The sequence below is a fragment of the Pelobates fuscus genome, chromosome 7 (assembly GCF_036172605.1).
Source record: "Pelobates fuscus isolate aPelFus1 chromosome 7, aPelFus1.pri, whole genome shotgun sequence".
NCBI lineage: Eukaryota > Metazoa > Chordata > Amphibia > Anura > Pelobatidae > Pelobates > Pelobates fuscus.
In genome coordinates this window covers 15,985,483-16,013,230 of record NC_086323.1, presented here as the reverse complement: position 1 = coordinate 16,013,230, position 27,748 = coordinate 15,985,483, and the positions used below count along the sequence as shown (strand labels likewise).

Genomic DNA, 27,748 nt, shown 5'->3' with positions numbered 1-27,748 from the left:
AAACTATTAACATAGCAGGGGATAAGAAAATCTTAATTAAACAGAACTTGCAATAAAGAAAGCCTAAATAGGGCTCTCTTTACAGGAAGTGTTTATTGAAGGCTGTGCAAGTCACATGCAGGGAGGTGTGACTAGGGTTCATAAACAAAGGGATTTAACTCCTAAATGGCAGAGGATTGAGCAGTGAGGCTGCAGGGGCATGTTCTATACACCAAAACTGCTTCATTAAGCTAAAGTTGTTCAGGTGACAATAGTGTCCCTTTAATTTCAGCTTGGCTGTTTGGGCCAATGAGTTACAATTAAACTTGTCAATTTTCAGCTACTCATTCGTTATTATTAATAATTTTAGTACCCCTGTAACCCTCTTTGTACTTTTTGCCGGATAGTCTTCTGGCTGAGAGTACTGTGCGTATATTCAATTTTGTTATTTCTGGTTTCAATACCAGGGTTACTTGAGCTACTATATTATTCATACTTTCACTATGGCAGGTTTTTTATCTAATAAAATGGACAGAAGTGTCTGGTGTAACGATGCGGATAACGTGTTTTCTAACACAAAACTTAATCCAAACACAACTGTCCCAAATGTTAATCAATCATTCAATAAACTCCAGGGTTTATATAGAAAACAGATCCGAACATGCTGGGAGATCTCCTCTTTGGAGAACTACGGTATCTAAAAAAAAAGATATGATACCCAGAGGTCTGAGGATAAGAAATACCCCATCCTCTCACTCTGAAAATGTGGCATTAATGAAGGAATGGGAGGTAGCAGCAGGGATCTGCTCAAAAACATTTATGCAGATCATTTGCAAATTTGAACAGGAACAGTTAATAACAGTTAATGGGGATCTGGATGAAGAAATCAATACGATTAAACAGTTCCAGGACGATCCTAACTTTGCCATCCTGGAGTCCAGGTTGAAACAGAACCTGGACAAATATCAGGAATCGGTTAAGTTTAGGAACATCAAAAATTCATAAGGGATTTACAGGACTATGAGACTGGTAACGTATACAAGCTATTCAATCGTAGAATAAGACGTACTTCAGAAAACCTATTAACCTCAGACTATGAATCGTCTGACACAGATTCTGGTAGTCAAACAAATGTAACTGATTCTCAATCACTACCCTCCACATCCACTAGTAATTCAAATCCTAAGGGAATCCTCAAGAAAGGGGTTATTTTTTTAGCCCTAGACCATCAGGAGGAGTTCCCAAGCCAGCGCACGAGGTATCAAACCCGAACCCCAAGGGGGGGAAGAGGAGGGTGAAGAAGAAAAAGATATAAGATATTGGGCAAGTATCAGGACCAACTCATCCCAAATCTCAGGTTATCAATCTGTCTTCCTGTATATTAACCCAAGATCAAATTAATGTCTTAGAACTTGGCCTTTCTTTTGTGCCAACTCCTTTTTTTGATAGGTTTGAATGGATCAAAGATCTCAATCTTTTTGTTCATAAACTTGCTTTACATAAATTTCACTCTATACGAAATGAGAAAAAGCAAGAGATCTGGGTCCCACACCTAAGGACTATCAATGTCTGACTACATTGTTATCTCTTTTAGAAGAGAATGATACAGACCTCACCCTAAACCGCACTAATCTGAAACCTAAAAGTCGCTATACACCTAACTTTGCTGGCTTCTGCAATATTGAATTATTTCTGGAAGCAGCAAAGAATGAAATTGAAAAAATTAAAATAAAAGCCCTCCAGTTCCATTCAAATAATAATCTGAATAAAAAAGAGAAACATGCTTTGGAAACACTTCAGAATGATGCTGGTATTATTATCAAGCCAGCAGACAAGGGGGGTAATGTGGTAATTTTGGATATAAAACAATATATCGAAATGGTTGAACGCGTCTTGGGTGATGCTGAAACATACAGGGTCTTGAGATTCGATCCCACTAATGAATATCTGACTCAATATAAGGAGATTCTGGACGATGGCCGCAGTGGAGGGTTGCTGTCGGATGATGAGTATGAATTTATTCTTAATCGTCACCCAAGGACAGCAACCTTCTACTGCTTGCCTAAGATCCACAAGAATTTACAAGAACCCCCGGGACGACCCATTGTCTCTGGGGTTGACAATCTTACACAAAATTGCAGCTTATACATTGACAAAATTTTTAGACCTATGGTTGAGACTCTACCGTCGTATATAAGGGATACTAAGCAAGCCTTGAATCTGCTCTCTAATCTGAAATTGTCTCCCAACGCTAACCTTTGTCGTTTAGATGTCAAATCACTTTATTCGTCCATCCCCCATGATAGGGGTTTGGAACATGTAAGATTCTTCCTAAACCAAAGGACCTGTAGGGATGACCTTCATGCAGCTTTTGTGGTGCGCCTTGTAGAATTCATCTTGTTACATAATTACTTCTTATTTAACACCAGATTCTACCACCAGGTGAGGGGTACTGCTATAGGGACGGCTTGTGCCCCCTCATATGCAAACCTCCACCTGGGATGGTGGGAACAGCAGATTTTTTTCCTCAGATACTCTGAAGGATTTTCTCCCTAAGATTCTGTGGTGGGGCCGCTACATTGATGATATTTTGCTGGTATTGCGGGGGACCCCACAGGAATTTACAGATCTAGTGGGATGTCCAAACCAGAACACCGAGAACCTCAGATTTACATCTGAATATGGAGGGCGTTCAATTAATTTCTTGGACATCACTATCTCTATTAATGATGATGGGACGGTTCACTCTACTCTTTTTAGAAAACCGACAGTTACGAATTCCCTCCTACATTGGAAAAGCTGCCACCCAAGGCCCCTCAAGGAGGGGATCCCGGTTGGCCAATATCTTCGCCTCCGTAGAAATTGTAGCGATATTGTTGACTTCAAAGTGAAAGCGAGTCAACTCAGAACTTACTTTAAGGAAAAAGGCTACCCAAACCGCTGCCTCAAAAAGGCATACAAGAGAGCTCTTGAAACTGAAAGGAAGGATCTTCTCTGTGACCACCCTGTCAATAGAGAGCCAAAGAACAGGGGTAATATTCGTATGATTGCTACATACGATATAGGATGGTCCGAAGTGAGGAAATGCCTCGATAGATTTTGGCCGATCCTTTTGAACAATGTACACCTAGAAGAGGTTTTAGGTCCACGTATTAACATGACTGCTAGAAAAGGGCGCAAAATTCGCGACCTGTTAGTGCCCAGCCATCTATCCATAAAATCACATTTGAAAGATACATGGTTGGGTAATCCACCATGTGGCTCTTATGGTTGTGGCAGGTGCGTGGCCTGCAAATATATCTCCAAAGAATCTAAAATAGTGAGTGACCGCACAGGCCAGGGCTCAATAAAAATTAAAAACTTTTTTAATTGTAACACAAAAGGCCTGGTATACTTGCTATCTTGTTCCTGCGGGAAAAAATACGTAGGTAAGACATTCAGAGCCTTTAAAGAAAGGATTATGGAGCATGTAAGATCCCCTAAGAATTGCCTTGAGACACCCATCTCAAGACACTTCAAGGAACACCATCAGGGTGATCCTAGTAATTTGAAGTTTTGTGGCTTGGAGTGGGTCAAGAGACATCCGAGGCTTGGAGACTATGATCGACTGCTAAGACAGAGGGATTCTAGATGGATTTTTAGGCTTAAGACATCACAACCTCTTGGTCTTAATGAGGGGTTCTCTTTTGCCCCTTTCATTTAATTGAATTTAATGCAATAAACATACTATAATAAATATAATCGCTATCACCAATGGGTCTTTGGACTATTGGTTCACTGTGGTTTTTGTTTGATATACCTTTAATTTTACCTGCCTGTCTACTACTCTTCTACTCTATTGTATGTCCCTTTCCTTCCCCTCTCCACTTTTTCACAGGCTACTTTTTGCTGCACACTACTCCTACGCTATTAATCGATTATGCATATTCTAACGAATTTGAGACATCGTGAGTTTTTCTGTGTTTGAGGTGCAGGGTGTTATATAAGCGATCTGCCCCCAGGGGGGGCCTGGTGGGATCATCTGAGGACGCAGCTATACTACTTTGTTGAAGGTCGCTGCGCACATGTGCCGCAAAATTCTTACACGCATGCGCAGCCTCTCTTGTGATCTGGCTAAGTGCCGATCTCGGGGACCTCCCACCGCCAAATCACATTGGCGGTTGAAACAGTGACGCAGCCCACCAATTCAAAGTGGGTTTTGGCGCCAGGTCTATTTAAGGAGAAGGGGGGTAAGTGGATTTTCCTTGTCTACTCTTGCCCTTGAGAAAGGCGATCATTATCGCCGAAACGCGTGTCGGGCTGTGGGTGTTTTGTCACGCTGTACAGACTGTTTCTATGTAGCCTGTTATAACTTAACACGCTACACCTATGCAGGGACTCTTTTTTGCCGGCTGAGTCTCTGTTTTTTGTTATATATACTTTATATGGAGTTGTGAGAACCCTCTATATCACTTCCTACTTTAAATTCATCTATCTACCTCTTTCTGTCCTTTCGATTTACTCATTTTTTATTTAAAGGGCTATTATAGTCTGAGTGAGTTTAATAATCAATAGGATTTTTAATTATGACATAGAAATTAGGCACATAGAAGATCTATAGGTTCTTTTATATCCATGACTCTATCCATCTGGATTAATCTAGGTATATTTCAGCTAATTTTTATCATATTATGAATTGATACTTTTGCTACTTTTGTTGCTACACTTTCTATTAGCCACTCTGTTACTTTGAGTAACTTACTTGCAACGTATCAATCTACAATACAACGTCGTCACTAGTTTATGTTGAACTGAGCTGGATTATATTTCTCAGTATTTTTCCATACCTATAGGTTAAGCAGTCTGGTATTTTAGACACTCGGTGTTTAGCTTTTAATATATTTACTATTAAAACTTTTTTATTTTCGTACCTTGTCTGAGATATAGTCTTTTCTGCAAGGTTTTATATAGTGCTCTAGTGGGGGTACTGGTTTTGATGGGATTTGTTTTCCGTTTAGGGATGCTTCTCCCTCATTTCCGTATTTTTTGTATTTTCTGTATGGTCTAGGGTTAAGCCGTTTTAGTACCCCTGTAACCCTCTTTGTACTTTTTGCCGGATAGCCTTCTGGCTGAGAGTACTGTGCGTATATTCAATTTTGTTGTTATTATTATTATTAAATAAAAAGAAACAAAACCCTTTAGTTTTACAATTACTGACATTTAAAGAGAAAAAATGAGGCAGGATCACCCCGTAACCAACCGGGCTGATCCCCCTCAAAAACCACCCCTATAGGAGCGTCTAAGAACTTAACCAAAATAATGAATAAACTTTATTGAAAATTCTAATTAAAAAGCTAGAAACTCATAAATATATAGGTTCTTGATTACTGCAGGGATATGACTGTAATAGTTTGTATCAATTTCTTAAGAATGTAGCAATCCAACTCATAACAGAGTTGTTAGTAATGGAGACACAAGTTACCATGTATACTGAGCCATGCAGATAGTCACTAAAAACCAACAAAAACAGTATATTGTGCTGCAAAAATGTACCAGAAATCGAAAGGACAGGGAAGAGTATATAGTGGAAAAGATAAAGGGAGAAAGAGTAACTTCCAAAACCCTTAGTATATAGCCCAATGCCCCTCCTGCCTCAGAAACTGGCCGACCAAAGTCTAATTTTAGCACAATAAAGACTGCAAAATAAGTTCGCTACGGTAATAAAAACAATGATGGCAACATCGGTAAAAGCCTGACGCGCGTTTCGGCGGTCTAACCGCCTTTCTCAAGGGCCAAACAAACCAAATCAGGAGGTCTCCCCTCAACGATTAAATACCTCATATGTGCCGCCCATCCACCAACTTGACGCCATCATTGGTCCAAAGTGGCCAATGGAGTCTATCCATCTCGCGGGGTAGGGATGAAGTCAATGCGCATGTGCCGAAATATCGGCGCATGCGCGAGAAACAGAGCCTTCTCGCGACCCCCCTCTCTCTCTGACTGTCTGCCGGGAAAATGCGCATGTCAAAGCCAAAATATCGTCGCATGTGCAGATTCTTAGCGCAAAGAGTGTATTATGACATCTAGTCCCAGCGTGTGGATAGTGTGTCACAAAACCTGTACATACATTATATCTCCAGGAATCCATATTCAAATTGCTAGGTAATTAGATATCCTCAAGCAGATACATATAGAGGCTAGAAATAATAGTGATAATACAGCCATTAGAGAAAGAATAGATAGAGGAGAGTAGAAAAGGGAGGGGGAGGGGGAAAAATAAAAAATAAAAAGTAGTAATATAATATTACATTTTCAAGTAAATTCACTGTAGAAAATAACAAGTTATAAAAGACGAAGAAGAGTGGTAAAGAGTGAAACATTAAAACACAGCTGGCTATATGATGAAAGAAAAAATTTATCCAAAGATTACATTGACAGAGAAGAGATGAATGAAGACAATCTTCATATCAATGATTATATAAAAGCGGCAAAAGAAAAGCCCTCATTCAAACCTAGGGGTTGAAGTGTCTTAAGATCGTATAGCCACCTAGATTCCCTCTGTTTTAGGATTTTGTCAAAGTCTCCACGTCTAGGATTCCTCTTTACCAGTTCCAGTCCACAGAACCTAAGGTTATTAGGATCCCTGTGGTGGTATTCTTTGAGGTGTCTCGAGATAGGTGTCTCAAGACGATTCCTAGGGGATCTTACATGTTCCATGATCCTATCTTTAAAGGCCCTAAATGTTTTCCCCACATATTTCTGTCCACATGAACATGACAGCAAGTATACAAGGCCCTTTGTATTACAGTTAAAAAAGTTTTTAATTTTAAAGGAGCCTTGTCCTATACTATTGCTGACAGTCTTAGAGTCTTTGAGGATATACTTGCAGGCCACACATCTGCCACAGCCATATGTGCCACTAGGGGGGACTCCCAACCAAGTGGCACGCGGCTGTGGTTTGGTGGAGAAATAGCTAGGTACCAGTAAGTCACAAATATTGCGTCCACGCCTGGCCGTGATATTAACATGTGGGCTCAAAGCCTCCTTAAGGTGTACATCGTTTAGCAGGATAGGCCAGAATCTCTCAAGTGACTTCCGTACTTCTTGCCACCCTACATCAAATGTCGCAATCATGGGGATATTTCCAGCATCCTTATTCACTTTCTTTTTCGGGAGATCACACAGTAGCTCACTTCTCTCAGTCTGGAGTGCTCTTTTGTATGCCTTTTTTAAACAGCGATTCGGATAACCCTTCTCTTTGAAGTGTAGCCGAAGTTGTTTTGCTTTCATCTTGAAGTCCTGAATGTCACTACAGTTCCACCGAAGGCGGAGGTACTGGCCCACCGGAATACCCTTCTTCAATGGTCGCGGATGGTGACTAGTCCAATGTAAAAGAGAATTAGTCGCCGTAGGTTTCCTAAACAAGGTGGATTGAAATGTACCATCTTCATTGATATTAATAGTCACATCGAGAAAATTAATGGAACGTCCTCTGAATTCTGATGTAAACCGAAGATTTTCATCATTACGGTTAAGTAATACCACCATATCACAGAATTCCTGGGGGGTTCCTTGCCAGACAATCAAAATGTCGTCGATGTAGCGACCCCACCATAGGACCTTAGGTAAGTATTCTCTCAAAACATCTGAACAACGGATCTGATGTTCCCACCATCCCAGGTGAAGGTTCGCATATGAGGGGGCACAAGCCGTCCCCATAGCAGTACCCCTCACCTGGTGGTATACTCGATTATTAAACAAAAAATAATTGTGTGACAAAATAAACTTAAGAAGGCGTAGAAGGAAGGCTGTGTGTAAATCATCCCTAGGTGATCTTTGATCAAGAAAAAATCCCACATGTTCAATTCCTCTATCGTGGGGTATAGAGGAATAAAGTGATTCAACATCAAGACTGCATAGTTGAACAGTGGGAGAGAATTTAAGATTCAACAGTCTATTTAGGGCATGCTTTGTATCTCTAATGTATGAAGGTAGAGTTTCCACAAAGGGTCTTAAAATTCTGTCGACATACAGGCTGCCATTTTGTGTGAGGTTATCAACCCCTGAGACGATTGGACGTCCTGGGGGTACCTCCAAGTTCTTGTGAACTTTGGGTAGGCAGTAGAAGGTTGCTATCTTTGGGTGACGATTAAGAATAAATTCATACTCGTCACCCGACAGCAACCCCCCACTGCGGCCATCATCAAGTACAGGGCCGGTGCAAGGAGTTTTGCCGCCCTAGGCAAAAAAAAATTTGCCGCCCCCCCATATGTCCAGCCCACCATGTGACATCACAATGCCCCGCCCATATGCCCTGCCATATGGGCCAACGCCAGTCTTCACAAAGTGTCTTATCTGAAAAGACAGTGTGTTTACATTAAAAAGCCTACAGGCACAGGCTATAGACACCAGAACCACTACATTATGCTGTAGTGCTTCTGGTGACTATAGTATCCATTTAATGTGAGGTAAATTAGAGATTAGTGCCACTAATAATATATTGGATTGCCTACTTACCACCAGATGAGGACAAGAGGCTGATGATGGGCTCAGTCTGGCTCCACAGGTCTGGTGTAGAAGAGGCTCTCTGGAGACTGTTTTTAACAGTGCTCACAACAATTAACGAACAGGAAGCAGCTCCATTTTTTAGGGCCCCTTACACAGCTCAAGGTCTGGGCCCCCAGGGGGCATACACCTACAATGCCCACCCATAAATCCACCTACATGGCCCATCCATGAGTTGGGGATGTTTTATGTGTGCAATTTGTGTAAGGGATGTAGTGTGTTTATAGGGGATGTAGTGTGTGTTTGCGTGTAAGGAATGCATTGTATGTTTCTGTGTGTGTGTGTGTGTGTAAGGGGTGCAAGGTTTGTTTCTGTGTATGTAATTGAATGCAGTGTGTGTCTGTAAGGGGTGCATTAATTATGTAAGAGAACGTAAGGGATGAATTGTGTGTTTCGGGTGTGTCTGTGTGTGAGTAGGAATGCATTGTATGTTTCTGTGTGTGGGGGGGGTGCATTGTGTATGTGTGTAGTGTAAAAGAGAGGGTTTGTGGGGTAGGATAGGGACTGAGATGGGAACAGCTTTCTTTTTTTTTTTTAAAAATTCATAGTGCTCTCCCCTCAATTATTGATTTCCCCTTCCCTTCTGTCCCTCCGTGTTCTCCCCTTCTGTCACTTAGTGCTCTCCCTTGGCCCCCTGTCCCTCTGCAGTCCCCCTTGGTGGTCTTCTCACTCCCCCCTCCCCCCTCCCCCCTTAGTGGTCCTCACTCTCCCAAACCCCTTAGTGGTCCTCCCTCTCCCAAACCCCTTAGTAGACCTTCCCCTACTCCCCCCACCCCCTTAGTGGTAATCACCCTCCTCCCCTCTCCTTAGTAGTCCTCCCTCCCTCCTCCCTCCCCTTTAGTGGTCCTTCCCCCCCTTAGTGGTCCTTATCCCCCCTCCCCTAGTGGTCCTTATCCCCCCTCCCCTAGTGGTCCTTATCCCCACCAACCTCCCATAGTGGTCCTTATCCCCCCTCCCTCCCCCCCTTTAGTGGTCCTTCCCCCCCTTAGTGGTCCTTATCCCCCCCTCCCCTAGTGGTCCTTATCCCCCCCTCCCCTAGTGGTCCTTATCCCCCCTCCCCTAGTGGTCCTTATCCCCCCTCCCCTAGTGGTCCTTATCCCCCCTCCCCTAGTGGTCCTTATACCCCCCTTAGTGGTCCTTATACCCCCCCTCCCTTAGTGGTCCTTATACCCCCTCCCTCCCTTAGTGGTCCTTATACCACCCCCCCCCCCTTTAGTGGTCCTTATACCCCCCCTACCCCCCCTCCCTTAGTGGTCCTTATACCCCCCCTCTCCCTTAGTGGTCCTTAACACCCCCCCTCCCTCTCTCCCTTAGTGGTCCTTAAACCCCCCCCCCTCCCCTTAGTGGTCCTTAAACCCCCCTCCCCTTAGTGGTCCTTAAACCCTCCCCCCCCCCCTTAGTGGTCCTTACCCTCCCCTCCTGCCCATGTAGCGTGGCCGGGCGGCGCGGAACGCGGGACAGGAACCTTTGTTTCCTGTACCCGGCCGCCGGCGGAATGACAGGAAATGCTCACTGAGTGAGCACTTCCTGTCATTCCGCCGGCGGCCGGGTACAGGAAACAAAGGTTCCTGTCCCGCGTTCCGCGCCGCCCGGCCACGCTACATGGAGAGGCCGGCAGGAGGGAGCGCTCTGCGCTTCCCTCCTGCCGGTCATAAACCCGGCCGCCCTCCATGCAGCAGTGCTGCGCCGCCTGGGGCTTGCTAAAGCGCTCAGGCGGCGCAGCATGAGGAGGCGCAGCGGGGACAGGGATCCGGCGCCCCCTGGTAAGTTGCGCCCTAGGCGGCTGCCTAGGTCGCCTTACAGGTGGCGCCGGCCCTGATCAAGTATCTCCTTGACCTTAGATAGAAAATCATTTGTGGGATCATGCTTGAGAACTGTGTATGTCTCGGTGTCTCTGAGGACCTGTTCAGCCATTCCCAGATATTTATCCACATCCATTATTACAATATTCCCCCCCTTATCAGCTGGTTTGATGATAATATCGGCATCATCCTGTAAAGTTTTTGGGGCGCCTTGTTCCCGTCTAAGGAGATTATCTCTTGAATGAAAACGGAGAGATTTGAGATTGATTTTTTTCTATCTCACTTTTGGCTGCCTCTAAAAACAGCTCGATATTCCTAAAACTCGCAAAATTAGGTGTATAGCGACTCTTAGGTTTTAAATCAGTACGGTTCAGTATGGTGTTCGAATCGCTTTCATCTTGGAGGGCCAACAGGGTGGTGAGGCATTGGTAGTCTTTAGGTGCATGTCCAAGGTCTCTAGCCTTTCTTTCGTTCTGAACAGAGTGGAACTTATGTAGAGCCAACTTTCTAACGAAAAGATGAAGGTCCTTAATCCAACTAAACTTGTCAAATGGTGGTGTAGGTACAAAGGAAAGCCCTTTCCCCAGAACGACATTTTGGTCAGTAGTTAATATACGAGAGGACAGATTAATGAACTGCGACTTGCGTTCTAATATCTGAATACTACCTAGTATGTCCTCCTCCTCCCCCCTCCCCTTGGATTGCGAGTCTGGTATCTTGTCCGTTGACTCAGAAACTCGTCCTGATAACCTGGGGCTAAAAAATTAACCCCCTTCTTGAGGATCCCTCTAGGATTAGAACTAGCTGTAGAACAGGTGGATTGTGGTTGTGATTCTACTGGATTGGTTTGAATTTGACTACCAGAGTCAGTGTCTGAGGAATCATAATCCGAAGTTAAGCCATTATCGGAAGTGCGTCGCATTCTGCGGTTGAAGGATTTATAGACATTCCCAGTCTGATAGTCATGGGAATCCCTTAGGAATTTATCATGTTTCCTAAACTTCACTAATTCCTGATATTTATCCAGGTTTTGTTTCAACCTGGATTCAAGGAAATTACTGACATTTCCCTGAAATTACTTATTATTATTATTATTATTATTATTATTATTATTGCAATTTATATAGCGCCAACAGATTCCGTAGCCTGTGGCCTCAGTTTGATGATCACATTGCCCAAAACAAGAAGTCTTTCACTACTTTCTTAGCAATTTCCCCTGACATTCTCTTAACAAACCCGATGTGTTACCCTGACCATATAGAGTGGTATTTTCAATACAATAGGCATTAATTGGTTTGACTGCTTACTTCTTAGCAACGTGATCGAGCTGAGAAACATGCTGTAGAGGTACAAGCTAAACAATGCTTAGGTTTTTTCTCCCAGAGTTTGTCCTCTATTCTCTTGATAAAGACCAACGGACTTTCTTAATGAGTTACGTCATTAATTCCCACCAATAAAGTAAGGTCAAAGAAGCACAGATAGAGATGCTTTTTTATGGCATGTCTTTGTGATTGAGTTTACTACTGACATTGTCTTTCCTATTCCATTTCTAAGTAGTTTAATTTAATTTGGCTCTTTGCCAGTCTCCCTTTGTCATGTCTTACTTGGATTCCAAGTCTCTGTGTAATAATTAACTTTTATTTAGTTTTTTAACGTAAGGAAATCCTTCAAGTTCAATGGAGAGAGGATGGTTGTGAGTCCTATGCAGTCCAGAACTGTTTATTTTTTATTATTGTGCAATGTGAAGGTTTGATTGTGTTATTATTAGCAGTAGAAAGATGAAAGTGCTCATGCCATTGTACAGAATACTGGTGAGACCTCACTTGGAGTATTGTACGCAGTACTGGAGACCGTATCTCCAAAAAGATATTGATACTTTGGAGAGCGTTCAGAGAAGGGCTACTAAACTGGTTAATGGATTGCAGGATAAAACTTACAAGGAAAGGTTAAAGGATCTTAACATGTATAGCTTGGAGGAAAGACAAGACAGGGGGGATATGATAGAAACATTTAAATACATAAAGGGAATCAACACAGTAAAGGAGGAGACTATATTTAAAAGAAGAAAAACTACCACAACAAGAGGACATAGTCTTAAATTAGAGGGGCAAAAGTTTAAAAATAATATCAGGAAGTATTCCTTTACTGAGAGGGTAGTGGATGCATTTTTCATGAGCTGAACTCAAAGTTCTAAGACTTTTTCTACGTACGAATGTGGAATGTTGGTCCACTCCTCTTTGATGGCTGTTGCTGGATATTGGCAGGACCCAGAACACGCTGTCGTATACGCTGATCTAGAGCATCCCAAACATGCTCAATGGGTGACCTGTTTGGTGAGTATGCTGGCCATGCAAGAACTGGAATGTTTTCAGCTTCCAGGAATTGTGTACAGATCCTTGCAACATGGGGCCATGCATTATTATGCTGCAACATGAGGTGATGGTGTGGATGAATGGCACAACAATGGGCCTCAGGATCTCGTCACGGTATCTCTGTGCATTCAAAATGCCATCAATAAAATGCACCTGTGTTCGTTGTCCATAACAAACGCCTGCCCATACCATAACCCCACCGCCATAATGGGCCTTCGATCCACAATGTTGACATCCGCAAACTGCTCACCCATACACGCTGTCTGCCATGTGCCCTGTACAGTGTAAATCAGGACTCATCCGTGAAGAGAACACCTTTCCAAAGTGCCAGACGCCATCGAATGTGAGCATTTGCCCACTTAAGTTGGTTACGGCAATGAACTGCAGTTGGTTCGAGACCCTGATGAGGACGACGAGCATACAGATGAGCTTCCCTGAGACGGTTTCTGACAGTTTGTGCAGAAATTCTTTGGTTATGCAAACCGATTGTTGCAGCAGCTGTCCGGGTGGCTGGTCTCAGATGATCTTGGAGGTGAAGATGCTGGATGTGGAGGTCCTGGGCTGGTGTGGATACACGTGGTCTGCGGCTGTGAGGCAGGTTGTATGTACGGCCAAATTCTCTGAAACGCCTTTGGAGACGACATCTGGTAGAGAAATGAACATTCACGGGCAATAGATCTGGTGGACATTCCTGCAGTCAGCATGCCAATTGCACGCTCCCTCAAAACTTGTTGTAGTTGTATCACACAGCGACATCTGTGGCATTGTGCTGTGTGATACAACTGCACATTTTAGAGTGGCCTTTTATTGTGGCCAGCCTAAGGCACACCTGTGCAATAATCATGCTGTCTAATCAGCATCTTGATATGCCACACCTGTGCAATAATCATGCTGTCTAATCAGCATCTTGATATGCCACACCTGTGAGGTGGATGGATTATCTCAGCAAAGGAGAAGTGCTCACTAACACAGATTCAGACAGATTTGTGAGAAATAGGCCTTTTTTGTACATAGAAAAAGTCTTAGATCTTTGAGTTCAGCTCATGAAAAATGGGGGCAAAACCAAAAGTGTTGCGTTTATAATTTTGTTCAGTGTATGTTTCTATGTTATTGCTCTCCAAATATCTCAATAAAAAAATTAAAGATTATGATATATTTTGGGATCTATAAATGTTAAAGTTCTACTCCCCAGATTTCCAAAGTGAGAACCTGATGCGCGTAATGGTTTATGATTTGGTCATTGGAGCAAGCCATCAATGACATTACAGTTGGGTGGGAGAAGGTCACTAAATTCCAGATTGTTTGGTAGCTGTGGGCCCCAAATGTTCTCAGTGATGTAGAATGGGGGTCAATGAGAGCTGTACTCCTTGCAGTTCTGTATTACAGGCTTAATAAGCAAGATAACCAGGATTTGACAACATCCACTGCTACGCTCTGTAGTAGAGCCAATAGTGTAAAAAAACAGGAAAGAGAGATCTGTGTAGATCAGAGCACAACTCTCCAGCCTGCTCCACTCAAAGCCGAGATTCTTTACTCAATAATCTCTTAATGCAATCAGCTTGCTTGCAGGAAAGTTGTTTTTAAAAGGGCACCCCTTTCATAAAGTTACATTCCCCACAAGCATTAACCCCTTAAGGACACATGACGTGTGTGACATGTCATAATTCCCTTTTATTCCAGAAGTTTGGTCCTTAAGGGGTTAAAGATCAGCCAAACGCTCGCAGTTCAGTCTGAGAGCCCGTTCAATCAGACGAGCTGGTGATGGGTTCAGTGTCTGGATGCCATGGTAAACCCCTGTTTATTGAAACTAAACTGACCGTGAGTGAGAGACAAATACAGTTAATGACCTGGCCAAACATGCCCTCTCAGTCCATAAGCACGGGTGTTAATGTCGATTTCCTGCAACTTCAGTGGAATAAATCGGAAGTGATAGGTGGACAATTACAATTAGTTATAAAGTGACGTCTTCAGCAGTGTTGTACAATAGGTAAACAATACAAACATTTAATTCCAACAAAACATGTTTGACATACAGGAGCCGTAGGAGAAGAGCTTACAATCTAAAGACCTGCTCAATGTCACCAAACCAAAAATATAGCCTGCAATATCCAGATCTTCAGAGTTTTCATGTACTGTGATTAAAAATGGTGAGGAATTTCCTCTCACCTGGCCAGCGATGGCTAATCTGGACACTGCAGATATTTACCTGCCATATCTCCTTTTGGCTGACTTGGCATTGTGGGAAACATAGTTTTCAAAGAAACTGGCTGAATGTCAGTGGTTAATGGTATTATCCAAGAGCGAGTGCCCCATACCATGCCAGAGAATAAGCAGACATGGAGGTCTGTGCCAGCTCTGAGTTCAGCATCGTTAGTCTGTGCATGAAGAGAAAATCCCATTAACACAATATTCAGTGTTTTCATGGAGCTGTCAGGGTGGAGTTGGCTTGTTAGAGGGATGTCTACAAATTGCTTCCTAATACCAGTTTCCATTTGATAGACAAATGAGTGGGCAGAATAACTGACACATTTCTTAGGCCTTCTATAGCTGATGGATTTCCAGAATAATTCCATAAACATTGTACCCTCTCGTTCTACTCAACTCTTACTGGTGAGTTAGGGGTTCATGCACCAGGAAACGAGTAGGGGTGAACAGAAACATAGGCCAAAATAAAAGCATTCTCTGTGTGGAAACTTCTCCCAACTTTGCTGTCATGGCCTCAGTGTTGCAACTTTGTTACACTCACCACAGCGTTCTCTTTAGTGAATAACTCCCATCCTTGACATTTGCTAAAATGGCAATCACTTTCATTAGCGAATACTGGCAGTGTCCAAAATGGATTCCCAACTAACATGGCCCTCGGTAATGACAAGCCAATTTCTACCATCATGTTTTGTAAATGAAAACGTTAACCATTTCTGCACTGTTACAACTGGTTGCTTTGATGGGCTTGAGCCCTGGGATACTGGTATCAGGTCAGCAGCCCATAGGACGTCTCTTTGGACATCCTGTGCCTTCTTTACCTTTCTATAATTTGTGGAACATGTTATATCCAATTTTCTGATGAATGCAGGTAGCTGTCTCTTTAATGTCTGATCACCTGCTGTCAATGCCTGGCTCCCTGTGAGACCTTCAAATGCTTCCCAGACAACAAATGCATCTTAAAAGGGGAATTAATTGACTGGTCAGATGGATTTTAACTCTGGCAGATCTCAGTAAGTTTAAACAAGTGGTTCAATTAAATGTTTAGCCACTTGCTGTAACTAATGGACATCTAATACAAGGAAGGGTAAATGTGTCAAATAAAACAATAATTGTCTTAAAATATTGGTGCTGGCATGTTATACAATATTGTTTAGAAGAAAAGACTTCACATGGGCTTGTTATTGGAATGGATTGTAGCTGTTTGGATTGCTCGTATGAGTGATAATTTAATTGTTATGTCTAGGTCAGCAATATATATACGGTATATATTAAATGATATAATTAAAAAAGTGAATAAAACATAACTTAATGGTATTACTTTGTATTTATGTTGTTTCTATACACTGTCTTCCTGTCCAATATAACAATGATGTTTTAATTACTATAATGTTCTTATATTACTATAAGCTCATTTGCCTATGATTTAAAGAATATAAATTGCATAAAATGTTAATCAGACCAAATAATTTACAGTGCAAATAATAAAAAAAAAGCAAATCATAAAAATAAAAGCCTAAATCTAGGAGCAGCTAAATCTCTTATATTCATGATTTATGTTTTTTATTGCACATTTGGTGCTGTTTTTGTATTTTATTTTTTATTTGCATTGTAAATGATTTGGTCTGATTATTTTAATACTTCATGCAATTTATTTATTTTGTGGTTGTTTTTGTGTTACAGTTACACTGCTGAACATGTTATTACAGGTTAATTCAGGTACTATATTATAATGGTAATCAGTATGTTGTACTGATTAGTTTCTTTGTCAGATCATTGATCTTAAATATTGTGAGTTTAGCTGGAAAACGTTTCTGACTTTTAATTTGGGAAACAATGAAAGCAGTAAGGTTTGTGTAACTCCACTCCCAGTTGTATCAAATATATCCTTTCAATGTTGTATCATTCGTGATTGTAACTTTCGTAAACATCTCACATACTACACTGTACCAAACAGTAGTGAACAGCAATAGCAAAGTTTCAAAAAACTTAAAATCATTATTCAATGTACAAACAGACCATGGTTTAATCAAAAGATAGCCAGGGACTCATGGGAGTTGTAGTTCAGCAACATCTGGGGGGCCCCTTCTTAATGACTCACATAGACGTCACTGCTTCGTCATCCATTTCGTACTCACGTACTTTTTCAATGATGAGAACAAATCACATAGATTTTAGTCCTTGGAGGACAGGTCACGGAGTTTATGTGAGTCTTTAAGCCATGGTCTGTAGAAGAGTGTTTTTAAGTAAATGGGGGGAAAAAAGGATTTTATTTTTCAAGCAAAATAACACATTTGATGAATATTGGACGCTTTATTATTGCTTTTAATTTTGGGCCCAACATTTCATAGAAGAGACCATTGTTAAGTTTAACCTTATAAATAAAGCAAATTGATTAGTCTGTATTAAGTGGGTTTTTGTATGCATTGTAATTATTGTGCGGAGTGTCGCACATAAGGTGTAAGATTTTCTTGCCCTGTGTTCAGTCTTCCCTTCATTATGATTTAATTGATCCTAATAAAAAAGAAGTGCTCTTCGATCTGTAGCAGTGTTTTCCTGAAACTCTGAATGTATCATGTTGAGCAGATAATTGGATTTTGCTCGTCTTTTAGAACTTTGCTGTTAATGTGCACCGCCCCTTGCTTATAACAGATATCTTTCATTCATTGCAGAGATGAGGCCCAAGTGCTCTCTAAATATAACCCAAAGGTTGTCGGCTATGTGATGGCGGAAATCAGACCTGAGAGCAGGGTGAGCAGTCGGTGCAGCGGATCATTATGGAGCCACGACGTCAGAAGGAGCAGCTGTCTGAGTTCCTCCTACTACGAAATGAGCAGACCACAAACCAGGGCCACAGGGACAGAAGATCGGTGGGTATCTAGAGTCACCTCACCACTAAATTGTATATACTTTTATTTTGTTTTATTTAATAATTGTTTGAATGCAAATATATTCCTTTCTATGTCAGATGGTCTGGTCAATGTTCATAGGCCAAATTGTTCAGTAATTAGGCACCACTAATTCCCCCATTCCTGAACACAAATCATCCTGTCCACTTTGGCTTTCCTGGGGACAGCTCTGTGAGCAGAGATTGAGATGTTAGTGACGATCGATAGAATGCATTGATGGATTGAATGAGTAGATGATTTTGGCTTTCAGTAGTTACTTGCTAGCCATGGGTACAACTCAGGGCCCAAGACAGAACTATCTAGTAGGAGCACATCTGCTATTTCTAGAGTCATGGAAAGGTTGCTATGTTTACCAGAATTCTGGGAATTATAATTAATGATCGCAGGAGAACCAAGTTTGGACTCCCCTGCTAATCACATTTGCGTGGAAAGCAATCCAAAATTTGAGAGGGTAGCAGTAGAGTGCTAGGGAGAAGTGACTTTCCTACATCTGGAGATGTTCTCAGCATACAAATTATTGTGCAGCAGATGGTGCAAGTTACCCCTATTCTCCTAACTTTAAATTAAAGGAACTGACCCAACACACCTTCAGTAGTGACCAATGGACACTCCATTTACTTGGTTCTTAAAGTGCAGTAAACAATTAATGTACTGTACTTTAGGATCGGAATAATTGGAATGCCAAACACAAAAGAACACTTGCTGGAAAAAAAGGAATTGGATAAACTAAGAGCGATCCTCTCCAGAAAATCACACACAGCAGCTGGCTTGTGGCTCCAAGATGATGACTCCATCGTGTATGTTACAAATTTTGTTGCAACACAGTTTCCGATTGTTTTGATCAGCTACTGAATCATTCACCACTGTGTTTGTGTCTCTTTGTACACAATGCTTCCAGATGTATCGACCAATGGATAGAAATCACATAATGTAAGATGCATTTCCCCCTTCAACAAAAACTCAAAATTACAATTGGGTGGCTTAAAAATTATTATTTTGTATTTTTTTTTATTAAGATTCTTTATTTGCATTTTGTATTGTTATAACAGGGTAGTACATATGTAAAAAGTAAGGAGTGAGCTCAACAGGTAATTGCCAACTTATGTTATAACATGGTATTGACATTCAGTTATGATTGCGGCAGAGAGTCCGGTGGTGCAATGGCAGCCCCAAAATAGGGTTGGTGCATTGTCCGTTGACCAAGGCTCCTTTAGTGGGGTAGCCTGGCCTGGGTCTCGGACCTAGAATGCCTTTGTTGAGCCAGACTTATGAGGTAACGTAGGTGCTGTGTGGATGTATGTGTTGGGAGGGGGGGGGGGGTTTACCTAGCGTGCGTGGTGTTATGAGGTATATTTTTGTCAAGGTGTAAGTGTGCTAAGATGGCCATTTCACGACTTTGTTCATGAAGTGGTGTGGTGTAAGTGTCGTTGGGTGCTGTGAGTGAATGTTAGCAGTAGGGGTAGGGGAGAGTAGAAGTAGGATGGATAGAGGAAGAGAGAGAAGAAAGAGAGGATGTGGAAAAGGAGAAAGACAAGGGAGGAGAGGGGAGAGGTAAGGACCACGCGCCCATAAGTAGAAGTCCCGTCTCGGTGTTGTATTATATGAGGCTTAGCTTTATGATGTCTGTATAATGGTCAACCTTCTTGGGGATTAACAGTGATGAGGGCTTGGATAGCGGGAATGTTCAAGGGTCTTTGGGAAATGGTCTGTTCAGGATTCTGATTTGTAGGCTTGTTATGCGCTGCCACAGTGGGATGAGCTTGTGGCAAGTTCACCAGCAGTGGAGGAAGGTGCCTGTTTTCTCGCACATCTTCCAGTAGAGGTTGTCAGGCTTGTGATACATGGAGGCCAGGTGTTGAGGGGTAAGGTACCATCTGAACAGCGTTTAATATGCCTGCTCCTGGTGTGTAACACATATGGAGATTGATTCAGTGGCCTCCTAAATGTCTGACCAGTCCGTGGGGTCCTCGGGTGGGCCCAGGTCGTGTTCCCAGGCCGAAATGTAGGGGAGGATGACCTGGGAGTGGTGTGATGCTAGTGTTGTTTATAGATCAGATATTTGTCCTTTGCGGGATGGATGGTCCAGGCAGTCTCGTTCGAAAGCAGTCTGGGTGGAAGTTGCTGCTTGACAAATTGATGGGGTTCAAGCAAAGCTTCGGAGCTGGAGGTAGCAAAAGTGGTCAAAGGTTGTTAACAGTGTTGGGTCCGGGAGGTTCGAGAACAGCAGTAATTCGCCATTTGGTTATAGATGGCCTAGTCTCGGAATGTCCCTGTCTTCAAAGTGTGCATAGTGTTTTGGCATTAGGTCTGGGGGGAATATTTTATTGCGGAAGATGAGAGTGAGGCGGTCCCAGAGGTCAATGAAGTAGGTGATTGTTGGGGATGTTTTGGGGCGGGAAGAGGTCTGAATTGTCTTGGGAGCCAGCTGTATTGAGAGGGATGATCCCTTCCAAATATAGAATGTTCTAAATCCATCCATCTCTGGGGGGAGGTGCCAGTGCTGGATTTGAGCCAGGTGGGCTGCGTGTTGATAGTGAAGGAAATTGGGGAGGTTTAGTCCTTCTGAATGTTTGGGGACATATAGGGTGTTTCTCCGTATGCAGGGCTTACAATCGTTCCATATGAAGGAATCAATTGCGGATTGTAATGCCTGTAAGCTATGCCCTTTTGCATGATATAGTTATTTAGTATTTTAAAGCACTGTATATTTCAGGGAACAATTTAGACATACCAATATTAAAAGAAGAGAGCATTTTTATAAAAAGTGTTCTGCAAGATGGCTTGTGAGCTTACAATCAATAAAAATCATATGGACTGGGTGCTCTTTCCCCTGATTTCACATTTCCAACACATTGATGTATTACTCGGAGAAAAGACACAGAGACGCACTAACTATATTTGTGGATCTTTTCACAGACCATTGTCCTCTCTTTCTTCTGGCTCCAGCATTGAGGACGACCTTGAAGAACTAAAGGACAAGCTGAAGATTTCTCATATTGATGAGGTTGTCATGCACCTTAAGTGAGTAATATAAAATATAATATATATTCACTTACCCCAGAATGTTATAGAAAATGATCAGCACATGCTTCTTTGACTTACAAGTCTATAGAGCGGTAAAACATTTATGATGGTGTATAAAAAGTAATGCATCATTTTTTGTGTTTTTTCAATATTTTTTGCCTTCTCTAAGCCATGAGCAAAGCTACACATTCCGATTCTACTTGGTTTGTTTGGTCTAATTGCTACACACATATGGGCCTGAATCCTGCTGTTTTGTGTTGAATGACTGGCAGTTTGCATGTACTGGCACATTTAAACAGTGCAGCAGGATTTTTTAAAGGGGCTCTGTTATTTATTTTTTTTTTTTTATTATACTCTTTGTATGTTAATGATTATACACCCCGCTTTGCCTTTTGACTTTATTTATTATCTGCTCTTTCCCTATGCTGGTTCTCAATACCTGGGCGCCTCCATACTGTTCATCTGTGGGGTTTGTCCTTCTGTGGGGTTCTTTTGACGGATGGATTGTGGGTAAATTAGCTCAGCAACTTAAATTGAACTTTGCTGAAGCTCCGTCCATTGCCAAAATGTGCCAAAGATCATGTTTCCCGTTAGACAAAGTACTCCCTTCTTTTTCTTACGTATAACAAAAAAACTAATGTCAATTAAAAAAACAAAAAAAAAACGAGGAGAAATAGAAGTATTTGTTTAAAAGCCAAACCTGCAAAGTAACAGAGCCACTCTGAGACATAAGCCCCTGTGCCTCTGGCTCATAGAGGGGCTTGGAAGTTAGCCCCACAGACTATGGACCCTGTTCCAGATCGAAATATCATTAACTCTGGACTAATAGATCATATTAACTTCCTTATTTAAAAACTTATCAGACCAGACAGAGGGGCAATGGAGAGGGTATTGGATTGTTTTATATTGTATGTTATGGAGGACTGCCTTGGAATACACATTCGTACTGTTCTGTGTGTTTACTGAAGTGTGTTCGTTCTACCCCCTACATTATGCCCAACTAATGTGTGGGGAGAACAAGGTTATAATCACTGCTGCTGTACAGGAGAGAAGGCATCGAGAGGAAAAGAGCTGTAACCACTGTAGCTTTGTCCAGTGGAAAAGGCTCCCAGACACCTCAGTCTAGCTTTGGCGAGTGGATCTAAAGCACTCCAGAGTCCCCTTGTAGCACAGAGGAAGCTGGCCTGATGGAGTTACTCAGCCTGAGTAGAGGAGCACGTCACACGCTTTAGTGGTTGTGGTGCGTGGTGTACCCTTTGTTGGTTTCCCTGTAATGGCGCAAGCTACTTAGCAATGGTTTGGCCCCTTTCCTGGATTCCCCCTGGGCTCCGATGCTTCCTGGTGGTCCTGTGAAACACTTCTGCCTTCTGCAGAGCTTAAAAAGCTGGAACATCAGCTGACTGCTCTCAGCAAATGGGCGTCATTCTTTTCAACCAAACTTGCACAGAATTGATGTTAGCCAGCCTGTAACTCTAGCTCAGGCCTGGCTGGTAACACCTCTATGAAGGTGGAGTTACACCTTTGGCAGTAGGGGGGCTACTCTCTGTATGTGCAGTATATTATTATTATTATTATTTATATAGCGCCAACAAGTTCCGTAGCGCTGTACAATGGGTGGACTAACAGACACGTAATTGTAACCAGACAGGTTGGACACACAGGAACAGAGGGGTTGAGGTCCCTGCTCAATGAGCTTACATGCTAGAGGGAGTGGGGTATAGTGACACAAAAGGTAAGGGTAGGGTAGAAAAGTAGGTTTCTAGGATAGTATTCATTAAGGGTTTAGGGTTTTGTTTTGATGAAAGGGAAGGAATCAGGGTGCTGGGAGGGAAAGCTGTTCACAGTTTAATTGATATGCTTTCCTAAAGAAGTACGTTTTCAAAGATTATTGAAGGAGTAAAGACTGGGTGAGAGTCTAACAGAGAGGGGAAGGGCGTTCCATAAAACGGTGCAGCCCTAGAGAAGACTCTAAGATGAGCATCAGAGGTAGGAGTACGAACAGAGGTTAGTCGTAGGTCTCCGGCAGAGCGTAGGGACCTAGATGGCCTATTTGTGTATTAATAAGGATAAGTAGGTGGGAGCAACATTGTGTAAAGATTTTTTATTTTTTATTTTTGTAGTGCACGTAAATAAGACAGGGAAGCTTGAGGTGCCCCAAAAGCAATCCTCAGGAGATTCCCACGCTTAACATGCGGGGTATACGATTAACTGGCACAATTTTTATATTTTATCAGACTTAATGTAACGTTAAAGCAGTTGAAATGTAAGTATATCATGCAAACAGGTTTGGTTCATGCGTGAGTTAGGTTAGAGGCAACATAGATAGTACAGGTAGTGTAGTATAACGCTAGTGACAACATTCAGCTAATACATATGTACCTGTTGATGTTAGACAGTTTGCTTATATGGTATAACCTGCTAGGGTAGAGTCGCTTATAGTTATATTAGTTACGCTTACGTTTATTAATATGTGGTTTGCATTTAGTTTGATATGTTCGCCTCATGCGCATAGCGGTGGGATTGACGGGTTGAGAAGCTAGTAGAAGCAGCATTATGCGATGCAATGCAAACCAGTATTTATGGTACATGCCTATCTTGCGCATTAAGTAACATACAAATAAATATCAAAATGAGGCAGAGTAGAGCTAAGCACAAGCAAACAAGTGTAGTGAGTCTGACATACAGTGAGCTTTGGAGGGAGAGAGTCTCTGCATTGTGTGCAGGGTCCTGGGCTGTGGGTCTCACCACGTGTCTGTCCATATTGCCTGAGCCGATGCCCGTCCTGGAGGCCATACGTGCGTGCCTGGGCGGGTGTTTGATGGCTTCTCCGGTCGGAGGCTCAGCTTTGGTTGTAATCTGTGGTGTGTTCACTCGTTTGGAACCGATGCTCGCATCCACAAGTGGAGAGCATTGGGATGATCCATGCCGGGCGCGGGTGCGCTGGTTCGGTGCAGCTGGTTTAGCAGTACCGCTCCCGTGTGTGTGGGGGCTGACGTTTGCGCTCGAGCAACCCAAGTTTCCGGTTTCTCTCGGCTGTGCATGAGGGCCGGTGCCTGCTGGGCTTTGTTTCCCTCCACGGTGGCTTTTGGCGCCCACATGGCCGGGTGGCCGCCTGGAAGGCCCTTGTTGGGTTGTCATATTGTCGCCTGCGAGTGATAGGCCGGATCCATGAGGCCATCGTTTGAGCCGCTTGACGATAAGACACTCCCCTGCTGCACAATATCGCACAGAAGCGCAGGCTTAGTCGTTCTAAAGTTTCTAGGGGGTGTGAGGGTACCCTCGTGCTCCCTCTCCTTGGCTCTCGCCGGAGGGCCATTTTGGATGTGCCTCGACGGTCCTGTGCCTCGGCATGCTTTGTGGCCGACATGACTCTTCTGCCGTTGTGTAGAGATTTTTAAGCAAGTGTCAGGATCTTAAATTGAGCCCTATATCTTATAGGAAGCCAATGCAGGGACTGACAGAGGGGTGAGGCATGGGAGGTGCGAGCGGACAGGAAAATGAGCCTTGCCGCCGCATTCATTATAGATTGCAGTGGTGCAATCTGGGAACACGTAAGACCACTGAGAAGGGTATTGCAGTAGTCAAGGCGAGAGAGAACAAGAACATGGACCAGCACCTTAGCCCCATCTGGCGTTAAATAGGGTCAGATGCACGCTATGTTTTTGAGATGGAAGCGGCAGGATTTGGCGATTGATTGGACATGAGGGGTGAACGAGAGGTTGAAGTCAAAGAGAACACCTAGGCAGTGTATCAAAGCTGAAAGCTACACACATAGAATCTAGGTACCATAACCATTTCAAATCACTGAAGTGATAATGGTACTTGGATTAAGCCTTTAGCTGTGCACGTACATGGTACCAGCTTGTTTGTTATTTAAGTTATATTATTTGTTAAAGGCATTCAGAGTTTTGCAACTCTTAAAAAGAGTACATAGTCCAAACAGTAGTTTGTAAGACCGTTTATTGAAATTGAGGTGACTGCAAGGAACTGCCTGCACAGCGTGCATCACTGCTTTTTTGTTATAATGATTCCATATGAAAATGTAAAGATTTTAAGACCGAACAAGAAAGAAAATATTCTTTACCTGTTGAAAAGAAAAATGAAGACATCAAAGGTCCCTTGCTGAGCGGATTTGACTAAGATGTCTCACATGACCTTTTTAATCATGGCTTAACATGGGCAGTGGCCGACTTGTAAGAAAATGATATCACGGTGGAATATGTCATCGATCAGTCTAGAGAGGTGCTTGCCAAAACCTCTCAATGGAATGCTAATGTTGTTGTAGCTTCTAAAAACATAGCCCGTCTACAGACCCAGACTTGGGCCGACTGCACCTGCCAAGCAGTCTGCATTTAATTTATGTGCGAACCAGTGCGTAATGAATGAACTTCTGTGATTCCTTGGTGTTTACATATACTTGTTTCGGAACGCCTCAGGCCTGGCTTCCTAAGCACATGTAGATATGTTTCAATAATTAGCAGAAACATGCGCTACGGGAACTTTTCTGCTAATTAATACAGATCAGAGACAGTTACTTTTCCTAAATAAAATCAGAGATCAGGAATTCTAAAGCTGTGTGTGCAGGAGACTAGGAAAACCACTGCTGTAGAGTAGCTGGTTGCTCCCCCCTCCCCCCCCCTCCTTTCTAGGATTACGGCTACAACAAGTGCAGGAGGCATCTTAAAGGAACATAAGTATGTACATTTTTTTTTACCTTTGGGTGTAAAACAGAAATCCATTGTGCTTACCCATAATGCAGCTCTGGGTCAGTCTCTTATTTTCAGTCGCTCTGCATAATATCATAATAGATTATCTCCACATCATCATGTTGTCAGTGAAGACGCCAAATCGCCAAATGTGAAGACCTTCAAAAATTGAAGGTGTTAAATGTGGAAGCTCCACTAGTGGCATTTTGATTGTCTCTAGAGCAGGGGTAGGCAACCTATGGCACTTGAGGTTTCTTCGCCTGACTCTCAAGGCTGCTAGAGCTATACAGGCTCTGGCCTATCAGGAGTCCCAGTGGAACTTCAGATATCTGCTAATACAAAAAGGTGGTGAAAGACAAACCTCAATTTATGCATATGCGTTAACTTCATCCCTGCACTTGTGAATAAAAATCTGCCCTGGAGTAGAGCAGTCTACAGCAGCCATCGCAGTTCCTGCCCTTGACCTGTACCTGGCCAACTTGCCCTGTTACAGTCTATAATGAATGCAGCAGTGAGGCTCATCTTCCTGTCCGCCCGCAACTCCCACACCTTCCCCTTTGTCAGTCCCTCCATTGGCTTCCCGTAAGATATAGCTCAATTTAAGATCCTGACACTTGCTTCCCTATGGGGATTTTACCAACGCTGGATGTCCTCATGCAGACGTCCAGTGTCAGGTGAGCAAAAGTTGGTTAGCCACCAGGAAGTGTCTCTAGTGGTACTAGAAGTAGTTTTCGTCCTGCAATGTAATTATTGCAGTTTCTATAAAACTGCAATTATTTACATTGCAGGACTAAGGAGGACAGGGACACTGCACCTGGACCACTTCAATGAGCTGAAGAGGTCTGAGTCCATTTAGTGTCCCTATAAGATGGCTTTGGTGCTTAGAGTCACCATTTCAATATTTTTTCAAAGTTTAATTGCTGTGGACATGTTGCCTGCATTGACCCGTGAGATAGCTCAATATATAAAGGGATACCCCCAGCACCATAAACACTATTGTTTATTGTACAGTGTATTGTAGTGGTTATGGCACCAGGATTCTGTTGTGTTCAATCTTGGGTCTGCCACCCAAAGCCCCCCTTCAGCTAGGGCCATCATGTTATGTTCCGTATTATCTGTTCATAACATTTGTGTGAGTAAACAGAGTTTGACCATGCCACACTACCGTTAACCTCTGTAGCACCAAAGGCCTGTGTCCGTTTGGCACAGCAGAACATGTTATCGTTTATGCAGCAATGGTTGTATACAAAAGGCTAAATTAAGGTGGGCTCACGGGCTATCAATTGTGGGTCCCAGGGCCACATTTAGATTTACAGGAATGCGTATGCAACAATGTTTTGGTCAAGCTGTGTTTACAGTAAATCTGATAATATCACATCTTGTTTTTTTTGTTTTCCCCCCATTTTTTTGTTCCTGGCTATCACTGAGAATCCAGCAATTTGTGTAATTATACATTAGGAAATCATTCCCAGGCCAGTACTGTACTCCTTATTAAACCCATTATTTTAACGTGAGTCATGTATGATCGAATATGAAGATTGCGGTTCTCTTGTGTATTTTGAATATTCATCACTCACAGAATGTGTAACTGGGGAGATCTAGGAACTTGGTGAGCTGTAGGATCTAGCGGTGGGTTTCGAAGTTAGGACTCTGCATTTCTGACATTTTTGCCGTAATCTCAGGACTAGGCTATTTATGAATTTAATCCCACTCCTCCATTGCTGATATTAGCCATTGTTGATTTAATGGTTGGAAGCACGGGGTTAATTTATAAAAGTCACCAACGGTTAGGGTTTGTTGCAGGGATGTAGTAACGTTTCAGTGGTTTCTGCATTGTGGTTGACCGTAATTGATAGATTCTCCTAAATAAACGGCTGTTCGGATTCTGGTTAGGTTTGAATTACTTACAATTTAAGCTGATAGATTAAATGGCAAAGTGACTTTAATTATATACACAGAGACCACAGGCTGTCACTGGCAGCACAACGCTGCTTTTATAAATTGGCATAAGTGAATATTACTCGTTGAATACTTCCCTCCTCCAATGCCACGAGATTGTTCTAGGTCGCCATGTTGGTTTTTGATATATAGTATTTTGTATTTTATTTCCTCATTTTATACATTAGTTAGCTAATCATTGTATTTAGTTCTTTTCAGGCTGAATAATGATTAATTCTGTGCTCTAGCACATTGCAAAGTGGGGGCCCCTT

At 42.6% G+C, this 27,748-nt stretch overlaps 1 protein-coding gene across 1 annotated transcript in view; it reads left to right on the top strand.

Annotated features, from left to right (window-relative positions):
• Positions 1-27,748, top strand: part of CCDC24 (coiled-coil domain containing 24) — a 60,999-nt gene that overhangs the window by 12,945 nt on the left and 20,306 nt on the right. The window contains exons 4-5 of the mRNA XM_063427176.1: positions 17,572-17,769; positions 20,725-20,829. Coding sequence (XP_063283246.1) covers positions 17,572-17,769; positions 20,725-20,829 — 303 coding nt within the window. The remainder of the gene's footprint in view (positions 1-17,571; positions 17,770-20,724; positions 20,830-27,748) is intronic.